General features: G+C 36.3%; 1 protein-coding gene across 4 annotated transcripts in view; it reads right to left on the bottom strand.

Moving 5' to 3' along the window:
* Positions 1 to 18: 18 nt before the first annotated feature.
* LOC134541563 (protein cycle) overlaps positions 19 to 24,760 on the bottom strand; it is a 320,442-nt gene continuing 295,700 nt past the window's right edge. For all 4 annotated transcript variants that reach the window (XM_063385080.1, XM_063385086.1, XM_063385105.1 and 1 more), the window contains 10 exons: positions 22,591 to 22,683; positions 20,216 to 20,333; positions 19,957 to 20,121; positions 18,589 to 18,847; positions 17,888 to 18,026; positions 15,391 to 15,509; positions 14,320 to 14,405; positions 13,427 to 13,605; positions 8,819 to 8,966; positions 19 to 5,074 (listed from right to left, as the gene is read on the bottom strand). In XM_063385080.1, the coding sequence (XP_063241150.1) occupies positions 4,887 to 5,074; positions 8,819 to 8,966; positions 13,427 to 13,605; positions 14,320 to 14,405; positions 15,391 to 15,509; positions 17,888 to 18,026; positions 18,589 to 18,847; positions 19,957 to 20,121; positions 20,216 to 20,333; positions 22,591 to 22,683 (1,494 nt within the window). In that variant the 3' untranslated portion in view covers positions 19 to 4,886. The remainder of the gene's footprint in view (positions 5,075 to 8,818; positions 8,967 to 13,426; positions 13,606 to 14,319; positions 14,406 to 15,390; positions 15,510 to 17,887; positions 18,027 to 18,588; positions 18,848 to 19,956; positions 20,122 to 20,215; positions 20,334 to 22,590; positions 22,684 to 24,760) is intronic.

Here is a 24,760-nt window from a genome sequence, read left to right on the forward strand (position 1 = left end):
CAATTAAAAAAATTATCATTTAGTTAAATATAAATATATTTTATTACTTTTTGATCTTTAAACATTGGAAATACAGATATTTGTACAACCTTTTCATAAACAATTCAACAACAATAGCTGTTTATCACTAGTCAATCACGCATTTCCCTTTGGTCCTCTTAATATATTGAATAATTTTTTTTGTCTGCATGGTACTCTTATTCACTTGAATTATATACATTATACAGTGTATACAACTCACAATCACAGATCAGCACAGCAACAATGAATATAAAGAACTCAACAAACACATAACAGATTTCACCTAGTCAAATTACCTTCTCTGAAATACATGTATATACACAAACAACACTTTATTTGTGCTAAACGAACAAATGAAAATAATGGCACAGTAACTATTTATAGCAGTGGATTGGAATAATCCTAATCATGTCTAATAATTTAACTATCAAATGTGCCTTTCAGCCAGAAACATACGATTTGTTTTCCTTGGTTTCTTTTTCATGTTATTACATCTAATTTCTGGTTCTTAACTTCCTATGAAATGACACAAAATTACCATCTGTAGTGTAAAAATCAAAAAGGTTTGAAAACTTATTACCTGATTGTCCAGGAAATGAGAGGAGCGTTTGACATGTTTAAAGAGTTGCTAGTTACGTTACAGTTCTGTGTTGCTTTTGCACAAAATCCATACTCAGAGTGGTACTTACACTGCTATTGCAGAGTAGGATGTAGGGTTTATATATATAAACAATGTTGGTTAGTTCTAGATATTTATTTGACAGTAAGTGCAATAAAAGCAGTCTCAGCAGCAGCTTTTCTAAATCAAATCTCATAAAATGCCACCTAAAAATTTTGTATATCAGTAAGGTAGTGTGACACACAAAAATCTTATAAAACAGTTTGACATCAGAGCTTCATGTTATGGCTCGGTGTTGGACCAGTTTTACAAATACACTAAACTGATGAGAAATTGGTTTGCATTCACACGGTTGTGGGTTATAGTCCCACTCCATGACTTTCCAGGTACTAGTCAGCAGCTATAGCTAACAGCAATAAAAATTGCCTTTACATTTGTCATTTCACTCTTTTAAAAACAATTTTCATTCTAAATTTCCCAATTATTCCAGAAACTTCGTAAGAGGATTATACTGTTGTAAGAAAATATATTTTTGACGAGGTTCAAAACCACTGCTAGGCACACTTGGACTGTGGAGATGTTATGTTTGTTATTTTGCTAACAAGGGAAGGGTCCAAGTCGGGGTTCACCAATTTGGCTTGAACTGTGAGTAGGAGCAGATAGGTGCCCCTTTCAACGTCCTGAAGTATCTCGCCTGAGTGGGCCCTAGAAGTGAGAAAAAGCTCTTTAAAGATTTTAAAGTAGAGTTTGAGGGATATTTTTTCCGAAATTGTCAAATCAGTGGCATGGCAAAGTGGTCAAGTGCAGTGTCTGACAATCTGCCGGATCAGGTTTGATACCCACTGATGTAATTTTTTTATATTTGCAATTTTAAACCCATAATTTCTGAATTTAAATTTAAATATATTTAAACAGTTAAATGCATATATTTAAAATTAATACATTCAATTTAGTAAAGTTTACTGTAATTTAGTTAATATATTTAAACGAGAATTGTTTTAATTGGTACATTTTTTATTGTATTTACTATAGAGCGTGGTTTATGATTTTGACTTTCGTTCTTCATTAGCAACGTTTTGTTGTTATATCCCCATTTGATCCTTTTTCTTCATTCTCTTTTGTGCATTCAGAGTACATGGCTCTGGCAGCTATTTCAAATCCCCTATAGTCGGCCATTCCTATACTTTTTTTCCTACAGTTTAAAACTGTCTATACAGTTGTGAACAGCGTCTCGCCATGTGTCTGCAGTGATTTGTCATGAAACATTTTATTATAAAATGGAAAAAATGTAATTTTTCTTCAGAAAGTAAATAGAAATCAGTGTAGATAAATACTGGATAGAATTTTCATAAATGTTTCTTTTACTCAAAACCTGAGCCGGCGGGCTGGCTTGACCACTGCGCTGCTCCACTGACTTGGCAATTCAAGAAAAAATATTCCTCAATCTCTACTTTAAAATCTTTAAAAGTCTATTTCTCGCTTCCTAAGGTCCACTGAGGCGAGGTATTTTAGGATGTTGAAGTTGAGGCACCTACCTGCTTCTACTCGCACAGTTTAAGAATTGGTGAGCCCCGACTCGGACGCCTCTTCTTGTAAGAATTCAAGATAAGAATCTTAAAATAATAATTTTTAATAGTAGCATTGACCAGGCAGATGTTTAACTGTGGTAAGCTCCTTATTGAACCAATTACAAGAATAACCAGAAGCTGCTGTTAATAGTCCACAATAATGATTATGCTTGTTTTTCTTTAACTAATTTTAAAGGCCTTGACATCACATTTAAAACACCATAGTACAGTACATTTTCACTCTTAAAGTAAGTTTGTTACACAATCCACTGCTATGTATCTAAGTCACACTTTAGTCCACATGTTAATGCATTTCATGTATACCAAGTAAGCTTTGTTTTATTCATTGTAGAAATGGATATCGGAGGGAAGAATATTTGTACACCGGTCAGTCAAAAAACCCAGGAATACTGAAACATGAAATTATTATACCACTCTGTTTAATTGGTTAGCCACTACAGTTTTATTCTTTGGAATGTCTCAGTGTAAGGTTCCTTGATTTCGAAGATTGTATGTATGTGTCCTACTGGCTTTTGTTCCTAATGAACTCAGGTGATGCATGGTGTAAACAACAAACGCATACTAGGGATGGGGAATGCGCCAATCTGACTAGACAATAGATGATTGTCTTTACACGGTGGGTACTAGTTGCACTGTTCCATACTGCCACAACACTTCCATCAGTTATTGATGCTTGCAATATTTTTCGTCAAAATTGGTGATGGGTCAAATCCAATTTTTCTCAAATCCCAAACTAAAATTTGTTTCTTAAAAGAGTGCCTCATATTCAAATATAGATCTCAAAAGGCAGGAATAAAATAATATGTGAGGAAAAACGTGTAAACTTAAGTTTGAAAAAAAAAATTGGAATCAAATATTTTACAATAATCCCTACAATGAAAAACTAACATTCTGAGGGCACTGTAGCTGTTGGCAGATACAACTAATGCTTTGATAGTTTCTGTACATATAAAGACTGTAGACTAAACAGGTGTTTGTTAGTGTTTGGATTTATGTATGTCACTTTCACCCCCCCCCCCCCTCCCCATTCCTTGAATATCAAATCATTTAAATACCAAAAATGTGATGGTATTTATCCTTAACCTAAATTTTAAGCTTGTAACTGTAACTGCATTTGTTCCAGTTCAGTGTCTGAATGCACTAGCAGATTACATTGCACCTTTATTATTTGTATGCATGAAGTGAACCCAGGGGCATAGCCAGGGGGGGGGTTTTAGGGGTTCAAACCCCCCCCCCCCCCCTTAGCAACAAATCTTTAATTTATTTCTTATTCGTCACTTACATAAATTTCATATTAAAATTAATAAAAATTTTACCATTACAATATTTAAATTTAAGTACCGAAAACTGCTAAAATAGCACTATTTTACACATTAAAATACAAATTTTCCCGGGGGAGGGCCCCCCGGACCCCCCACTTTAATACGGAGGGGGGGGGGGGGGCATGCTTCTTAACACCCCCCATACACAAATCCTGGCTACGCCACTGAGTGAACCAGACACAATGGGTTTTTAAAATAGGACCGGGAGATGACAGAAGTCAGAACAAAGTACTGAGTTTCAACAAATTCACTTTGCAAAAACTATTTCAGAACTGGGGAAACACTGCAGTCAATGTAAAGTTTGTCATGCACACTGATATGCTTAAGCACTTACAAAATGCAAGGAAAGTATTTCCACTTAAAGGTCATCAAAGAAACTACAAACAATTTATAGATCAACACACAGTGTATTTTTAATTTCTTGTGATACCCCACTGTAAATGGAGAAAAACTGCACAAAATGCAAACTGTGCACATACGTGAATATTTTTTTAATGATATGTATTGCAACTCAATTGACTGACCTGTAATTAATTATATTCCAGTGCAGCCTGTCTTAGTGAATAGTGCTTTTCAAATTTTTCTTTCTAACATGTGAGCTAAAAGTGTGAAAAGGATGGTTAGCTGTTAACCATTTATGTTAATTCTTGTGGCATTTCGCACCCATTATCACCTAATGCTGGATACCTGACTAGTGTCATCATGCACTTTGCATAGTGACTTTTCTGTTGTGTACCCACACAAAACTTACTGGCAACAAGTAAAAAAATATAATTTTATTTTTGCTGGGGGCAAGGATAAAAATTTTTGAACCAAGATTACAAGTGTTAGCAGAAACATTGATCTGAATAAAACAGTTGAATGGCACTCTGGAAAAGCTCTTGTGGACGGTATAAACAGCATGTCTTTGTATTTGTACAAACGGTGTAAAATCACCAACTCGATAATGATGCAACTCTTCACGTAAAAAAGTATTCTTGCATGATTCACATAATGTTGATACACCTTATAAAATTAAGATGCTCAGCAAATAGTTATATCTGCAGGTTTCACTTTCAAAATTCTGCTATATGCACTGACCCACAACTTGAAGAGAAAAACTTGTCTTCAGGCATTACACAAATATAAAAAATATTGTTTCTTTAAAACGTGTCAACAATTTAACTTCACGTGAAGTGATTTCTAGGCGCTATATCTATCACTCATGACAGTTCTCTGTATTCTGATATTTGGTCGATATTCATGTTGTTAAAATAGGGGTGGGTTGAGCAAGTTGAAAAGAGCGCGGAGGCAGTGCAGGTACTTGTAGTGTGTGCGTCCCGGCGGCCCGCGGGCCTAGGGCAGCGGCCAAGGGAGGCCGGAGAAGTCGACGGGCCCGCCCAGACCTGCGTCTGCCTCCAGCAGGCTCATGATCACCGCCATGGCGGCCTCGTCGTTGCCGTCCGTCGCGTTGGCGCTAGGCGAGCCGGGTGGCAACACAGTGTTGCCCATCATCTCCAGCATCTCGTCATCCGGCTCCAAGCCTGGACACACACACTTCCCTGGATACAGGAACATAAACACTCCCCCCAAATTCCAATTACTCTCATTACTCAAGTACCCACATACAATAAGATGAAACTGCAAAACAAAAAGCACTACGATTGTTATGGGTGAATGTTAACTTTGTTGATATCTTTAAATTAATTTAAAATTAGCTAGAGATAAAAATAACTGTAATGTTCATTTTGAAGTTATTGAAGATACAAAACAATTAGTTCTAGTTTTTTTTTTTCCTGAGAGAGCCATGTGAATACATAGTTAAATCTTCTTTTCAAATTCACCCTGCTACTGTATTTTTCACTGTGTACAAAATAATAAAAACCTAAAGGGATCATAATATTGTAACTTTGCAATAATTTTTTATATAATTTATGAATTAAAAGAAAATAAAATCAAAAATACTTATTTTGTTTAGGAGATACATAAAATACCTAAAGCAGTTGAATATGCACCAAGAAAAGATGCATCCAATTTTATACAGCACCATATGTACCGTATTTACTCGCATATAGGTCGCGGCAATTTTACCAGATTTGATGGGGAAAAAATGAAGTGCGACCTATATGTGAACAAAAATTTTTGAGGAATTTTTTTTTGCAATATTTTGCTTTAAATGCGAAAAAGAAGTTTATATAGGTATAGGAAAATTTATTTACAATGTACACATACAGCGAAACCCCTTATTTACGTTACCGTTATTTACGTTTTCCCGTTATTTGCACTATATTCTTCAGGTCCCGTTTAGTTGCCATTTAGTCCAATACAATACTTTCACGCGAATTATGTCTCAAATCGAATCCATCCCGCTATTTACGTCACGTAACAACAATAAACAACCAGAAAATACAGTGGGTACTTTAAGAGTAGATAAGATTAGGTAGTAGGCCTAAAAACATCGTAAAAAACGTAACGTTTATAGTCGGCAATGAACATTTTAAATCGCAAAATATACATATTTTATAACATGAAAAGTTGCTTTTATTTCTAAACATGTAATAATTTAAGCCTAGGCGTGTAAAAGTCCGAGTAATTATAGCAGAAGACAATCTAAAATGCACGAGGGAAAAACGTAAACTCACGAATGTATAAACGTGGTTGATTGTTAAGTTCTGATACTGTATTTATGTCACAACTTAGCCGAAATACTGGTACGAGACAAATTTCACAAGATAAAATGAGCGGAGTCTTGGTAACTGTTTTATACGTATTTTATCATTTCGGAAGTATTGTACAGTTGACGCATATTTTTTAAACTAACAATTTATTTCTGGGGATCGTAATTATTATTATTATTATTATTATTACTTATTGGTATCAAGACATCAATATGAACGTAAACTTTGTAGCATTGCACAATGAGGATTTGTTATATACATATTTTTTTTTTTTGGTCATAAGAATATTGATTAAGAATAACTTTGATATGAAAGATAGTAATTATTTAATATGCAGATAAGGATAGTTCAGAGTTGTTAAGAATTGTTATTAATTACTTTGGTTAAATTTCATGGAAAGCCTTAAAATACTTATTTCCTTGAAATACTTAATTATTAATTTGAGGGTTAACTCCAGTTCATAATAATTAATTTTGATATTTGATAATTAATGTCAGTAATTGTTTTGTTTAAAGCAGTATAGATTATAATTTTACAGGACATCATTTTTAAACAAAAGTTTTTAATATGGTATGAATTTCAACTTTGTTTACTAAATTTTGAACATTGTATTTGAATTTTTTGGGTAATTTTATATTTTATTGGATATTGCTAGTGTAATATTTTGAGAATAGTCTGGACGGTACAGAAGGAAGAGCGGACAGGCGCGACACTCTGGCGCCAGAAAGTTATTTTTCACTTTGTAAATGCGTGTTTGGGATTTACGCATCACGTTGTACGCACAGCTGTAGCGACCGTCTGGAAGGGTCTCTGGAGGCTACCACTAGCCAGCCAATCAGGGCGAGCCCTGGCGTCAAGTGATGTGCCCGTACAAATTTCTTTATATGGTCATGTTTTGGAATTATGTGCGCTGATTGGTCAGTTGGCCCACGGGGTTGCCTCCGTTGTTTTCACCTTTACAAGGGAAGGTAATCTCGTCGACCAAGTCACTTGTTGCTCGATCGTTGCCGAACACGGTCGCGTCGTCGGCAAGTCTCAAGACATCATGGAAAATTAACCAAGGGACAATTTAACGCCTAGGGGCTGGGGCCAGGTCGTATTTTTTTAACTTAAATTCTTGATTTTTCGGACAAATGTACTAGAAATTTAGGCCCTAGGCGTCGGCATCGGCCCGACTTCGTGTGATTTCGGTCCGCGATCGACGGTACCTTGAGTTATGTAATTAACCAAGGGACATTAATAAGTTTTTTTTTCTTTGGCGAGTGACAAGACTCCTCGACCATCAATGGCAAGATGTATGGTGCTGTGGTATGTATTTGGACCTCATCCTATCAAAATTCAAAGACATTGTTAAAATTTGTATAAGAAAAGACAAAAAAACTGTGCATGTAACGAAGTTTTCTAACCAAATTCATTTGTAAAATTGTGTACTGAGGCTATGTAACGATGAGAAAAAACATTTTTTTTAAAGAAATAAACAAAGATATTTTAATAAACTCTTATATTTCCAAATAACGTAGAACCATCGTAATGAAAAATCCCTAAGGAACATTGTTTGTCTTTGTTTTGTTACGTTTCTCTGTGTGCTTAGCCGGGCAAAACATACAACGTAACAACTTTAACATGTCACGGCAGCGAGAAAACTGGTGCGTATACCAATAAACTGGTATTAGAACTGGACAAAACTGGTACATGGGAGGTGGAGCTTATATTTTTTTCCGCTAAGCTCGCATCTATTGGCTGGCTGCTGATGGAAGGTCACAAGTCTGGGCGGAGTGTTGAGTGAGTTATACCGCGCATGCGCAACTCAGAGAACAGAGAGAGCCAGCCGGCGGCTATGCCGCGCCGTAACAACAGCTGATCGAGTACAATGACCTTTCTCCGCTCACGGCGCGCTACGACGGTAAATTTCCATCAATTTGCGGCCCTTTTTTTAATTTTTTTTACTGTGGTGCAATGCGTATGTGTAATGAATTACCGGTGCGACCTATATGGGGGGAATCTTAAATACCAAATTCAAGACCTCAAATTATGGGTACGACCTATATGCGATGGCGACCTATATGCGATGGCGACCTATATGCGAGTAAATATGGTACTTTATTCTACAAATTGTAAAATATAATTTTAGAATGGCTACATATGTGGCTTAAAAAGAAACATTTTGAACTGAATTGCCTTTTTAAAGGATTTAAAACAGAAGGATAAACTAATTTTTTATAAATTACCTACAAAAAGAAATGTTACCATCATTTTTGAAGGAAAAAACTTCTAGACTTTTTCTCCCCAACCTACAATGAACCAAACCATTTGTTGGTGCGAGTGATAGATTTTTTGTTAGGGTTTCGGGGGAATAAATCCCCCTTATCAGCCCCCCAACCTTGACGACCATTAATACAGATCTTTCATTGCACAAACACTGCATTTAGTGTTTTGTCACCAGATATATTCTACTTGGTATCTGCTATTTGTAAAAAACAGGCAAATATTTATAACTAATATTTTAGCTTTCCTAACTGCACTGTTGTCACTCACTAGAAGTCATTTTCCAAGTTTCCACGGCTAAGTAATGCATACAAAATTGCTTGCATGTTTTGAAACAGTTCATACCTGGATCACTGGCTTCTGAAAGTTGCACATTGTTCCGAATGTTGTTGAACATTGGTGATGTGTTACTATTTGGGCGATGCAACGATCCTCGCATCCTTTGCTGCGGCTGCGAGTTTTGGTCACTGGAATTGCTCAGCGAATTTGGTGACTGGAAGGAAGAATAATACTTTTGTTAATACCAATATACAGTAAAACCCTGTTAAGAAGTTTCTCAAGGTACTTAAAAATGTATACATACTAACAGGAAAAGTTTACTAAAAGAGTAAATTTGTATGTATTTATAGGTACAGTACTAATTTTTTTTTTTTTAATGTATTATTAAAGACAAGATTTTATGGTTTTATTTCCAGGCCAATTTGTTTTTTAAAACAGGAGATTTTGTTGTCATAGTTTTTTTATTTTATGAATTTTGGTTATTAAAAAAGATAACATATTACTAAATAAATATAACATTAAATGTTCCATGAAACTAATTTCTACAACAGTCATTTTGACTGATTTGAATGCCTATTAGTCTGCAACATGTTATGCCTGCGTCAGCGGTTTCTTCCCTGCAATTGGCAGCCATCTGTAAGAGAAACCGCCTTTCTTTCCGAGCCACGTAGGCCATGTTTGCTTCTGCACTGAATTACTGTGATTGGTGCGTTGATAGTAGACATGTGCCTGAAAGTAACTAACACAGACTACTCTATGGTGTTTTAACTCTCAGCTAGTCTCGAAATCTTTTTTGCGATAAATACATGCCCCTACCTGTTTACGATTTGTATCTGTTTGTAATGTATTACTTAGTCAAATTATACCTTAAAGAAACTTTTCTTAAGAAATCAATACCAGCACAATCTCTTTTAACTGAGTTTCTCCTAGATGTAGATGGGACACTTATAAATTTGAAGCGTCAGGATCGCCGCTTCATTTGAAAACCGGGCGTCGGCACGTCGTCCCCTCCTTCCTTCCCCCTCCTAGTGTGTGCTTGCTTGCTCCTCGCCTCCCCTCCTCCGGTCGGCGCATACGGCTGTAAAGCCTTAATTCGGTCTTGTTTGTCTTGTCTCGTCTAGCTTGTCTGGTCTCGTCTTAGTCTCTTTCGAGAGCTCGAGTATCTTTGTAATCCAGCATGTAGTCAGTCAGTTAGGCTTAAAATTGTTTGACGTGCGCGACCTCGGGGGAAAGAAAATGTAAGTTGGAGTGAGGCAGTGGCCCTTGCCATAATGTAAGCTTTAGTAAATTTTTGTCTATTTTGGTTAAATTCCCTTTCGATCGCCACCTAGAAAATTACGTTTGGATTTACTTTAACTTAACTTAATTTAACTTCACTTTGTTGGTAACTGTTCTCCCCTGAGATGTCGACGTACTTAAAACGTAACTTTATTAATCTATTTTATAAATGTAACTTACGTCTGTAACACAATGTAATGCACATTTTGTAGTAGGTTTTCCCTACATATTGACAAGGTTGTAATTTTGCTGCTTTCAATGCGTCTACCTTGTGACGCCCCCTTTTGATGGCCCGTAATGGGACCGCGCAATGTTTTGCCGGCGTAACTTGTATACTAAACTGTTCTCTATTTTTTGTGGCCTTAATAATGGATCCTTCACTTGAAATGTTTGCTGTGTGTTAAGCACTTTAATAGCTTTTGTGGACCATATTGGTTGTTGTTAATTAAGTAATCAATTTGTTTTGTTTTTGGCCCAATTAAAAATTTATTAATGTTGAATACTGTTGTTGTGTAACAAATACCTTTCCTCAATCCTTGCCATGCTATGGCCTCCCACCCCACCTTTATGCTTATAGGCATTTCAAATTGTAAGAACAGATTAGTCGTCTATGAATTTGTATTTCATTGACTGTCACGACCTCAATGTCTACAAGGCATTAAGCTCAGTCCATTAACGTTATTCCACCACAATATGTGCAACAGTCATTAGATACATTTTTTTTTTTTATGCAAAATACTTTTATTTTAAATGCAGCATCATACAACAAACAGAAACTGTTTTACCTTTTGGTATCATGAAGTTTTATTACTTTATTTTCATAGTTTACTAATCTAGTCATGATCTGAGTAGTATCAGTGCAGTTTTGCATTAGATTATAGATAAAGACAAGATTTCATGGCTTATTTTTAGACCAAAATTGTTTTTAAAACAATATTTTTCAAAACTATTGTTTTTTGTTTTGTTTTTATGAACTATGTTTATTCATAAAGAAAGCACCATTTTCAACAAATATAACACCTACTTGTTCCATGATACTTACTTCACCAAAACAGTGTCATTTTGATTGATACATGATGCACTTTTTCAATAAAATAATTTGTAATAAGCATGTAAACTACTGAAATAAATACAAATACATCAGCAAGTTTATATGCATTTGAAAAATGTAGCAATGTCGTTACCTAAAAATTAGCTGTTAATAACAGTTCCAATATATAAATAAAGGAACAAATTTTTCCAGTCTATTTAGTACATTAGTTTTTATACTAACTTCATGCTAAATAATTTACTTTCATTGATTTTAATGCATTAAAAGATGACTTTTTGTAACCCGAGTTGATTTTTGATTAAATATGCTAAAATTTCAGTTTTTTTATTTTTATTTTGGTGATTTATGGTTCATTAACTTGCATTTCGGTGTTATATAGTGTATTGACGTGCTTTCTGGTGTTATTTAGGTTTTATCGCAGTTCACCACATAATCTTGTCCCTAATTATAGGCAGTAGCCCCCTGATTGACATAGCACACATTGCTTGCATAAATAGCAGTTACAAAGATTCTAAAAGCATGTGCCAATGCAAGCTTGGACACCTGGAGGCCCAATTATGTAAGACTCCCTGGCATTTGTGCCTATGCAGCAAAGCAAAGTAAATTGTGCTGAACCTGCACACATCAACCTTTTGCTTACGTACTGTAGGCATGCTGCATATCGGACTGCACAACCACAATGTGTACAGTTTTATGCTGTGCTGCAAGTGCATAAGTCTCATGCTTTACGTCCATAACTAGGGCCACGTATTTTTTGGCAAAAATATTTCCAACCAAGCTGTGAGTTAAAACTTAGTAGCATTGTCTGTGTTTTGTGGTTGGATGAGTTTATTTCAAGTACATGTCTACAGTCAGCACACCAATCTGAGCCAGCCAGAGCAGAAGCACACGCATCCTGAATGGCCCGGCCAAACATTGGCTCCTCTTGCAGACGGCCGCCAATTACATTGAAACAATCCCTAGCGCGGGCATGCCTTATTGCAGTCTAATGAGTGATCAGATCTTTTCACAAACAATTCATGCCTCTCTCCATCTCGCCAGATTTGTTCAGAACGTATTCAATCCTACTGCAGAGCAAAGCGTGCGCAACTGTATTTCATCAGCTGTTGTTTTAATGCTCTTGTTCATGTTTAATTAAAATGCCATACAAATCTGTCTGCACAGTTAGCTTAGGGCACAGGTGGCCAACCTTTGAAAAGTGTGGGTAAATCACAATAGTTTCAAAATCCATCTGCCAAATTAGTTCTTAGGTTTTAGTTTTTATGTAATATGCACTTGTCCCCACATCACCTCCTCCCCCATGATTTAATGAAATTGTTATTTGTGACGGAACATTCTTACAAGCAACTCAATATTACATTTTCGTATGACCACAGCTCACAAAAAATACACTTTTCACAAAGATTTGTTACAGTGGCCTTTAATCAGGTATTCTATGGTTCGGCATATTCTAGCTACTCACATTCATATTTTTCTGGCAGATTCACACTGTTGGCCTTAGCTGTCTGGTCGCATTACTTCGCTGCCTGTGTTCATTGTAAGTCTGTTCTTTCAGTAGAATCTGTTCTGAATTCTAGCAGATTACATATCACACTTAACTCGTTCATTTCCATAATGACTTTTTTTTTAGAAAAACAATGCTCATCAATACTATTTATTATATAGCACAAGTCTTTACTATTGTATTGTATATAATTTTTTTTTTTTAAATTCTAAGCCGGAAAAATTGCTAATTCAGCATGTCCACGATCCTAAACATGCTTTATTAAAGGCCTTTAATTTTTTGTTTCAGTTAAATTATTAAGGCCCCCAGGCATATTTGAAGAAGAAAAAACACAGTTTTAGTACTTACTTATGAAAATACTTAATTCTGAACAGTTAATAAAGATAATATAACTTGTAAATAAACTTTTTAAGTGAGGTACTTTATAACAAGGTTCAATTGTATCACATTGGATGTGCTGAGCTTTAGGAAAAAAACCTAGCAATTTAAGAACTGCTCTAAATATCAGCATGTTGTTTACATACAAAAAGCATTTAAGGATACGCTGAGATCATATGAGTAGTTTTGTTTCCGTATATTGTATTTAAACTGTATTTTTAGAAGAGTGAAAATGGTTAAAACCCATGTTTTCAGAATAGCTGTCAAGCATGAATCATTTGGTACAGATTCTTAAAGCACTCAAAGGACTTGCATTACACGCAGGTATAATATTACTGTTTCTGCTCAAATCTTATAGTTGTCCTATGAGCCATGCACTTGCAGGCGACGCTGCACTAGAAGCACCAGTGTATCATCCCGCCTCACACGGCCAGAGCAAGTGCTGGAAGGAGGGGGAACCCACCTCGGTGCCGGGCGCCACCTGCATGGGGCCGGCCTCGGGTGGCGACGGGCTGCTGTTGGGAGACGACTCACAGCTCCTCCTCTGTGAGTCCAGCACCTCCTCCGCTATCTGCCGCCCGATCTTGCTCACCTCCATGTGGGTGCTGATGAGCCGTTGCATCTCCCGCCCCCCGCTGCCTGCTGCTCACACAGAGCAAACACGTCAGCCACGTCACTCCAGTACCGCTGCACAGTTTCTGCAACTGTACACAAGTAACCATAACAAATCCTTCAGGAGTGGGTCATCCGTCAGATTCTGTGGATACCCCAATACTTACATGCAAAAATATGCCCTGGTTGTTTCTTGATATCACTTATAGCTTTTTTAGTAGGTATAATTACTTTATATCACAATTAATTTTATGTGTTTATAATATTTATATAACATCAGAAAATACAGCATGTTCAGGACCACGGGAATCCCGGATTAGCGATTTTGCCGGACAAATGAACGTCAATATAAGTGGTTTTAACTGAAATACTAAGTGTAAAAATGTGAAACTTAACCCCCTATAAATCAGGAGCGACTGTACTGAAATGAAAACCGATCATAATGATAATCTCTCTAACAAAATAAAAACACTGGTAGCCCAGTATTGTGACCTGGCGGCTTACCAGATTCCACCTAATAACAAATGTAAACACAAGAAGCTCAATTAGTGCCGGACTACAGAAGGACTGTGCCTGATTAGAAATTTTCTGGATTTTCGTTTTCGAACATCACTATTGTTTTCACTGGGATATCAAAGTTGGAGTGTAACCCACTAGAAAATGTAAAACACTACTGAAATGAAAATCGACAGCATAGATAAACTCCATGAGAACTACAATGAAAGATATCAAACCAAATCTTACTTTGTGAGAAGAAATCAAAATTTCCCTGTGACTGGTTCAAGCCTTCGGTCTTCACAGCACTGCTACCTATGGCTTGGTTTTCTGACCTGAAACAAAGCAGCAGTTCAACTCCAATTAATTATTTCTCATAACTGATGGATTTTTCAGTATATTTCCAACAGTTTAAACAACAAATTCACAATAATTTTTTTTGTATGTGTCATTTTCAACAGTTCAATCACTATGGAAGACAGTCATCCGTCCGTTGGTCATGTGACCTGCAGCCAATCGAATGGCTTGAAAAATATGTCCATCCGTTGAAAGCTTGGCAAGCTCTAACTTTTGACAGTCGGACAGATGGATTTTATCTATGGTTTTGGCAGTCAACTGTTACCAGAATACAGACCCTTGGTGTTTGTATAGGTCGTTCAGATGTTTTGAATACGTAATAACATTGTGGTTCTTAAAGCTCATGTAAAAACAATTTCATCATTGCTCTGAATTTTTCTGAGGAAATGCTAATACAGTACATAAATAAAAACAACATAAATATCAAACAACATCTATATAAATGTTTAAGAGAAAAACTTAGATAATTGGCAGCATTGGGAAAATATTATGACAGAAGAATAAGGTCAAGTTGTAAATCGCTGGACAAGATGCTTGGCATTGATAGACAGATTGATAATGGACGGAAGCGACAGGCTTTTGAAATTCCACACTTTAAGCGCAATTCAGTTAACTTACAATGCTACAATGTAGTGAAATATCATTACAGCATATCTGAAGAAGAAAAAACACAATTTAGGAACTTACTTATGAAAGTATGTACTTAATTCTGAACAGTTAATAAATTTAAAATATCTTGCAAGGAATCCTTTTGAAGTGAGGTATTTTATAATAAGGTTCATCTGTATCACTTTCAAACCAAAACTGCACTGTTTATCGCTAAAAGAATAACATCAATTTATAATTAAGTACAAAAAAGTTATTTTAATATTAGTTTTTCTACAAAATATTTTCCTATAACCCTTGCAGGTTCTCTGCTGTGAAATACAAGTGCAAAATTTTGCATCAAAGATATCTACTTACAAAACAAGAGAATTTTTCGCAACGAGGTATTCTATATCCTTGGTCCAAGGGTTTCGGAACGATCGCCACTCACTTTGGAGCTGCACGAAACTGCCATCTTTACTCCGAAACCTGTACACCTGTTGAAAAAATTTATGATCTTGAATCGCTTCCACTGGTTTTTGTTACAATATTAATGTCAATAATAGTACATGAGTGTCAGACTCATTCCATTTATATAGATCTAGCCTCAAGCGGGAAATTACATGTCAATTGTCACTGTTTGCCATTAGTAATTACTGAAAAATTAAAGTGCATTTAAAATTATTATAAACAGACCAAATAATTATTATGCAGCATTCAGTACATAAAAAGCTATAAGTACATTGTAGGCACTGTGATTAAATAACTGCACTGTACAGTATTTAAAACAATTTATAAGTTTTTTTATGCCGCTTAACAATTATCTACCAAATAAACATATTTCTTCTCACAAAATAAAATGGTAGCCTACACAATTACAAAAGAATCTAGGAATTGTAAATTTTTATGTGTAATGAGATATGTGTCAAGAATCCTTAATTCGTAAGAACAGTGAAAGGTATTTAAGGGGTATTAGGGCTCCGCTATCTTAGATTTTTCCATATTTTTGTTATAATTCTAATTTTGAACTATTTGTCCCAATTTTTGGCACTTAAGGCGTTTTATCTCCCAGACCTTCTGTACCTGTTGCAACGACATATTTACTACCGGCCCTAGTCTGTAAGCGCCAAGAGGGAATAACCTATTATTTCACGTGGGGACTACAACTATCAAGATAATCACACCAGTTAACAAGTGTTGACTTCAACAAGTAGCCAAAGCTAAGTTCTATGCCATTTCAAACGAAAAAAGTTAGTACAGAATGTTTATTGGAAGCAATAGTGCAATATTTTAGTTTGCAAAGTGGCAAGGCCTTATTCCCCTTAACCCAGCACATTTGAGATCACGACTGTGCCCAATTAGAAATTTTCTGGATTTTCGAACATCACTATGGTTTTCACTGGGATATCAAAGTTTGAGTGTAACGCACTAGAAAATGTAAAACACTGTACTGAAATGAAAACAGACAGCATGGATAAACTCCATGAGAACTAAAAACACCAACAGTGTGGTATGCGATCTGCCAGCCAAGGATGACAGCAGGGGGAATCCATTTGTAAAACTCTGCCCGATCGACGCTGTACCACAGAACTTCAGTTTAAAGACCTTTCACTATACTGCAACTGCAAAGAAACTTTACTCAGAGAAATTGAAATATATTGTTGACAATTACTTACTAATATGTATAAAGATTATATTTTTAGCATACTCGCTCCAAAACTATATCTTGTTCTGACTTTAACAACTTCCAACACTGAGTTAGCTCATAACTTGTGACATAGCATAACTCCTGCCTTCTGCTAATGTTATTTTAGCTAATTTGCATAATACATTTTTTGTTCATAGTTAATTTGTAATCATGTTTCTTTTAAGTATTTTGATTGTGAAAAATAAATATTGATTAATCATTATTAATTATTGTTAGGTTTTACACACAATTTGAAGAATTTTTAAAATTATTTATTGTTCTATGGTTTTGTTTTGGGATGTTAACAAATGTATCACTTGCATTTGAACAAACTTCAAAGTTCCAGAAAGTTTAAACAGAAAGTAAGACAGCAAGGGGAGCAGAGGACAATTTTCAGCTACACACTTTCCATATATGGTTATGCATCTGGTTCCTGTGTTGTGGTTGGCTAGGGTGACTTCCCTTTGTTTCTAACTTTGTCAAGAAAGATAACTGCGTGATGCAAGCCAGTTGTCGCCGCGGTCTGTCTCTTAATCAGCAACTCGTGAAATTCTCTAAATTTTTATATATCGAGCGACATGAAGTTCAACTGGAACTGTGATTGTTATGTATTATACAATTGTTTTGTCAGAAAGTAACCAGACAAGTTTAAGAACTTTCTTACTTTGAAAAAAATAAAAACTTTTCCAATTAACGAATTTTGCTCACAAGACTAAACTGTGAAAGTACCATGCGCAAGTTGTTTTTTGAAAAAATAATAAACAAAGAAAATTTAAAAACTCTTATTTTTCGAAATAAATACTTTCCAAATATCAAAGTTTGGTTAAAAAAAAAACGTAACTTAAAAATAATCTATAAAGTTCTTGCATACAAACATCAAGTTCTCAAGTAATTTGTTACTATTTAGGTGTTGCTTTGCCAGGCCAGCCTGAAATGAAACAAACTCAAGTTAAATTCTCAACGTCTCCACTACCAGACTCTCCAAAGCGAAGTTCTGCCATCTTTATGAGTCTTTACTAAATATCTTTTTCACCACCCTAAGAAATTCTTTGTTATTGAATGTGTTCATCATGAATCCCAGATGTGCTACAAATGTTCACATATTAAGTATTAAATATTAATTCTTTTCTTTTTCCCATGCAAGCAAAAGATTATTCTTATTAGATGGGTTAATGATAATCCACTTGCCTGAGTCGTAACCCGTTGTGACGACTGCAGTGCAGCTTTGTGGAACTCCGCAAGGTGAGGGATGTCTTCGTGTTGGTAATACTCATACATGCTGGTCCCGATCAGCTCTTGCGGCAGGAACCCCAGCACTAGAGTTGCGCTGCAAAACAAGCGATGGCGACTCGTAGCGAAAGGGGCGGCTCCAGGGTGGGGCAAGCCTGGCGATCGCCCAGGGCCCCACGCCATTGCTTTTAATTTTTATTTTATTTTTCCAGTGTTCTGTTAAAAAAAAACAGCCATCAAAGGGAAAAGGAAAATTAAATTATTATTATCTTGTAAATTAATGTGCTCGCCAATACCCATTTCAATTCATAATTTCATATTAGAAAAAAATTTCAAAGATGTTATTGCCTCGTACTATGGCCCAATTCTAACAGAAATTTGATATCTTAACATTTACAAAATTAACCAGAAGATAATTTGTCAGAAAAGAATACCAAAATATCCTAAGATAAATAATTAAAACCATCGTATGAATTAAAGTTCCAGGTTGGGTTAAAAATGTTGTTTGAAAGAGCAAACTTTTTTCAATTTTCCCGGGGGGTGGCCTCCAATAAAGTAAATAGCTCGGCCCAGCAAATTCGAAGGCCACCAATGCGGAACGACAATGAAGTTTCGCGCTCGGAACCAAAATGTAAACCTGCAGCATGCGAGTCACGTACCGTTGGTCTACGAACAGGAACTTGCCGTCCAGGGCGTGGCGGGAGGTGAACTGAATGGGCCGCAGGTTCGGCTGCCGAGACCCGGGGCTGCGGGAGGAGCCGTGCCGCGCCATCGGCAGCTGCAGCCTCCCGACGGCCACCAGACAGGACAGGTTGCACGACTCCCCGTCGCCTTCCCCCTCGGACTCCTCCAGACCGATCTTGGCCGGCGCCCACGACTTGAGGTAGCCCGTGCACTGGACCACGCAGTACTTGCGATCTGCAATGCCCGGTCAGGCTCTGTTCTCGCACCAAAAACACCGTCCCACAGAAGCTCAAGGAAATTAAATCAGAATTTTTAAATGTTGCTTACATGAATTATAAAAAGGCATCAATATCAATAGTTTCTTAACCTAACTAAAACTAAGTGTATTTGTTTGGGAGGGGTCTGTGTTATGGAGGACTCTAATCTCAGGCCGAAGCCTATATTCCTACTCATGCTGGGTTTCAGCCATGCAGATAGGGTAGCATGCACCATGTGCTTTGTTTGGGGATTGGTTAGTGGTTGTAATAAACTCCCCTATTTTAGATCTAGACTAGCCTAGGTAAAACCCGCATAGACACACAAAAAATCCTGGGCTCGTTCATTCGGGGTTAAATATTGCAAACATTAAGAAGGCAGGTTCGATACAGGACAAGAAGGATGGTCCAGGAAAAAGAGCTGGTCAGGGGCAGAAAGTTTCAACAATGCTGGGGTCGGGAGCTTGGACATTGCGGTCTATGTTGGTGTTTGTGCGTGTCTGGTTTGATACCACTGGCATCAATATCAATATAGAGATTTAGTATAATAAATGAGAATAAAAATTGACTTGAAAGCTAACTATATTATATTTTAACCATATTACACTACCACTTTTTTTAAAGCATGATTACTTCTTACAAATTCATTGTGTACACATACCTAGTTGTGGGTAATGGTCATCTCTGCAGGTAATGTGTTATAACTAGATTAGGAAATGTTTTGGGTAGCCAGAAAGTACAAATTAATTCCCACCTCAAAAGGCCTGCACAGTGTAGTGTTGCAGTTAAATTATACATTCATAAGAACTTATGTTAATAGAGATACAAATTGAATTTAATTAATGTTAGCTGATTTTATTGACAATCATACAAATTGTTAATGTAATAAATTAAAAGAGCTTAAAAACTTTGATCAAAAAAGGATAGTTTCAATTGATCGACTAAATAAAAATTTATACGTGAACACAGATGAAAAATGCATACATACAGATCAAACTGAGAACCTCCTATTTATTTATTTATTTATTTATTTTGGAAGTCGGTTAATATTTAGAACTCATAAAGTTGCAAATCAAACAAGTCACTAACCTACATGCTGCGTTTTTTTGCGCCTGTGGCAACCAGTGGTTGTATCAGCTTCTTCCTTGATTTGCGCAGACAGTTTGCACTTCATGCGGCAGAAGAATGACCGCCGCGCTCCTGGGCACAACCTCGACACTCCTTGCGGCATGTCCGTTTTCACGGGAAGCATCGCTGCCAACAAAACAGATCATTTCAAAAGTTTAGTTCCTCGCTCGAGAAATACATCACAGCGCACGAATGTTGCTTGCATAAAACTCTTACTTACTCTTGGCATCTATCAGTCTTTCACAAGGACTCAAGTCTGAAGAGGACAGCTGTTCCTTCACTTTCGCAACATCCTTTGGATGCAGAATGTCGAACCAATTCTGTCCCAAGAGATCACCCTGCAAATGTAGACAAAAGAAAATTTTTTGAGGATTAAAAAAATTAATAGCAACAAAGTAATTAGAGAAGGACAAAAACAAAAAAAGGTCGGGAAAACTGAGGGATGAAACAGTAATGAACCATTCCAAAATTAGCCTAGTGTTTCAGAAAACCACTGTGGCCAGTAACACTAATTACGGAGTTTGTTTTTATTTATATTTCTTACTTTCAGAGTGATATAATTTAAATTTGTTTTTCAAACTTACAGTCAGTATGATTTTGTTCTTATGTATTTTAATTTAGATGCGTTTCACTTTTTAACTTCATTATTTGTGACTTCTTTAATTTAATACTTTTGATATTTGGTTTTATAGGTACTGTTCCTTTTTTGCTAAGTTTTTTTAAACTCCATTTCTTGTCTATCTGTTCAGTACAAATTTTAGAATTGATTTTAAACTAACTTCGCGATGAGCTAGAGACCTAAAACTTTGAACATAGCTCAGAACTGGTTGACAATGCAATATTAACTCTCTTTCTTGTCCGTTTTTTGTTTGTCTGGTCGGTACAAAATTGCTTGGATTTGTTTAGCAATGCCTCCGGATTCCTGGCGTTAGGCTACAAGCAGAACAGCACAGTGTTGCGGGATGCATAATGCAGTACTCCGCAGGCGGTGCCTACATCACCGACTGCGTCAAGCCTTTTAAGTTTCAATTGGATGGAGGTCAGAATAACTTCATAAACATAACGTAACATTTAACCTAAATCTTTCGTAAATTTTTAAACTGTGTTATATGATGCTCTTTACAAATTCATGAACACATTTAACTCTAAATTTTAGGTCTGAAAAAATTAATCTATATCTATTCTCTGAGCCCACAATTTTTTTTAAATGTAAAAATAAAGTTCTGAATTTTTAATTACGAACGCACGTGATTACGTCATTGCGAACAGCTGACAATCTGCGAGCAGATACAAGGAGCGGGTAACTGGGCTGACTCACTCCTTTTGGCTGCGTACAAATAATCACGCTACTCCCGTCCACATCTATGAACTGGGTATTGATGATACCCCGGCTTGTTCCTGTGGGGCTCCACAGGCGAATCTTACAGTCACTTACTGTTTGACTGGCAACATACTCCCTAGCTTGCAACGCGCACTTCGTGATTTAGCTTCACCATTTCCATTGTCGTATCAGTCCATGTTATTTACACATACTTATGAGACATGCGTTGTTTTAGCTCGATTCTATACTAAACACAACATACATATTTAACGTAATTGTTTTCACACGGTTATATGCAGTCCTTTTACATACTTTGGTCCCTTATACTCTTTCTTTTGGTATCCTTATCCTCGGTGACAAGTTCTTGCAGTTTGTTTGGTATCCCGCGTCCCATGGCCGTCTTTTCATGATTGATCAGTATCAACTCTGAAGAGAGAGAAGTTATAGCTTACTTCCTTCAGGTTCTTCATTGCATTCCTACTCTTTCTTTCCTTATGTGTACTCCGCTCTGGATTACTGGGACACGTCCCTAAATTTAACTGTGTGATGCCTCAGGTTGAGGCGTCACGCTTAAGATAATCACTAAGATATTAGCTGTGGCCCGACCATCTCGTTCTGGTTGCTGTGATGGCTTGACTGCAGGCGAAGATTTTTGGTGAATTGGAGCGCCATAACAAAAGTACTTTTATTTGCAAATAGACCATGAATTTTTGCATAGCATTAATCACCTCAGCATTTCGTCGTTTTGAGCAAGTTGCTTAGAAACAAAATTTTTATTGCCAATTTTTTGCTACACACCGATACTAAATGATGATTCAGACGAATGTGTCAGGCTCGATTACATTAGCTCATAGTTTGCTGAATGTAATTATTAGCACAAAGAAAAGACTTTTGAAAATGAATTTGGATTTTACATTATGGAACTGATTTGTCAGACACTTAATTGAATTAGAAACATAAATTCACGGGTCAGGAAAAAAAAGGGAAAAACATGCACTTTGTTAAGAAATATTCTGAACTCATGTAGTACACTAACTATGCAAAAATTTTATAAATGTTGCAAGCAGGAAAATTAAATTTTAATACATTTTAGGGTTTTAGCATTTTTTTAAATCAGGAAATACCAGGATTTGAACCAGAGACCTCTTGAAGAAGAATCTAACATTTTTTCATTTTACTAAGTCCCTTGGTTAATGAGAAAAAGAAGAGTAAAATCCATTACAAGAAAATAAAATAAATAACAGCAATATGAGGAGAAGATAACTACAACAGACCTGTGTATAGTTGAGTATTTGCGACACGGACTCCGAGACATACAGAATTCTTCCCCGATCACAGCCCACCACGAAAAGAAAACCTTCAGCTGCCTGTAACAACGAAAGCAATAATAAGTACATTCCATGTCCGAAATCAGTTCAGAACTAATACAATGTTATGACGGAAAACAGGTACGAAAAGCATAACCCAATTAATTACATAAAGTTTTATTTACTAACTAATATCAACATTATTAAATAAATTAGAACACTTAAAATGTCTGACAACAAATAAATCACACTTTTATTAAGTTCACAGTTTACTCTCCTCACTAGAGCACGTGTGACAGTGGCTCTCCCAACTGCTCGTCTCTCACCACACACCTGTGTCCCTGCACACTGCCGCGCACTACTCACTCGTCCGTCGCACACAGCACAGTCACGATGCACCAGTCTCCGCATCCGCTTGTCGTCCGCTTTCGCTCACCAAGGGGTAACTCGTCCTCTTCAATTCACAGCCTCGGAGGCTAGCACCGATGGTTTTATACCCCCAGCCACCTTCTGGAAAGGTCTCGCACCTCTTTGAAGTGTTGCGTCATCAGGGTAGACTTGACACCCGAAGTTCCAAGAACCATGGCGTCCTATTTACGCCACTTCACGCGATGGGCTCCGGGAGAACGCAGAATCCTCCATATGGACGGAGAAATCAATGACAAAGCGCTGGTGTAACGCTAGTGGACTGCGCCCCACCCGTGGGCTAGCGGGCCAGCTGGTTGGCTAGCCAGGCCGCTAACCTGCCTCGTGGCCTCAGCTCGTAACAATGATTTTCTTACGTAAGAAGGTTCAATAACAATGACAAACATACTCTGTCTAAAACGTTATACGATTAGAGGGTAGTCAATGATTCTTTTAATTAATCTTCATTCAGGAATGTACCCAGGATTTTCCTTGGGCTAAATTTTATTTTGACATAGTTATTTCACAATTTTAAATTGTATACCATGTTTTAAGAACATAATTTTTAATATGGCAGCATTTTTTCTTTCTAAAGAGCTACTTATTTCACCTTGTTTAAAAAATAATTGTACATTTTTCTTGAGTACTAGTTAGTTGTAAGGTGCCTAAAGTGCCCGTTGAAAAATGATGACTATAACCAACACTTTAATTTTATATACACAATAATTTTATTAAAAATTCAATCTCTTTTAATATTCAGCGAATGAAAATTATTTAGTATATATACATATATACTAGATAATGCCCGGCATGCGTTGCAATGCCTCAATCAATTTTTTTTTTTTGTAATTTTTTAAACGTATACTAAGCATCTCTCTTTATCTCTCTAATTCTCTATCTCTCTATGTATATCTCTAAAACTCTCTCTATCTTTCTATTTATATCTTTATCTCTCTATATATCTTTCTACATATATATCTCTATATATCTTTCTAGCGGACCCGACAGACATTGTCCTGCCCAAATGTACTTTTTGTGAGATATGGATATGGCGGTAAGTATTTCTACGCTGGACATTTTGTATCTTCTCATTATACATACCCCTCCTCTTGGGCACGCCACTGCCGTTACCAAAAACCTTTCCCGTGTTTACGCAGAAGGCAACAACAATGCAAAAGCCCGTTGCCATGGAGGCTAATTATCAACAATGCTTAGTTTTTTTGCTTTTAAAGCGTTTTTTTTTTTTTAGTTTTTTCTTAACTCAGAATCGAGATAAAATATCCAATTGTGAATCTAAACCATCCTCGAATCCCCGTGAACTAACACAAAAAATTTCATCAAAATCGGTCCAGCCGTCTAGGAGGAGTTCAGTGACATACACACGCACACAAGAAATATATATATAAAGATATGAAATGATAAAAAAATATTTGACAAAAATTATATATATTAAGTGCATCTGTGCCATTTACTGATAATTTTAGCAGCAAGAAATTAAGTGGCCACAAAAGAATAATATATAAATTCAAAAGGACATAACTACAGAAAATCTAATCTGTCAAAAAATATTTCGGACATACAAATATATATATATATATTATATTATATACATATATATAATACTGAAGGTTTTTAAATAATTTATAAATGTCAAATACATAAGCATATTTTAAAAATAAAGCAAAGATTTAGAAAGGTACAAAATACAAAATATCAACGAAATATTCCCTGT

The sequence above is a fragment of the Bacillus rossius genome, chromosome 1 (genome assembly GCF_032445375.1).
Source record: "Bacillus rossius redtenbacheri isolate Brsri chromosome 1, Brsri_v3, whole genome shotgun sequence".
In the NCBI taxonomy this organism is placed as follows: Eukaryota; Metazoa; Arthropoda; class Insecta; order Phasmatodea; family Bacillidae; genus Bacillus; species Bacillus rossius.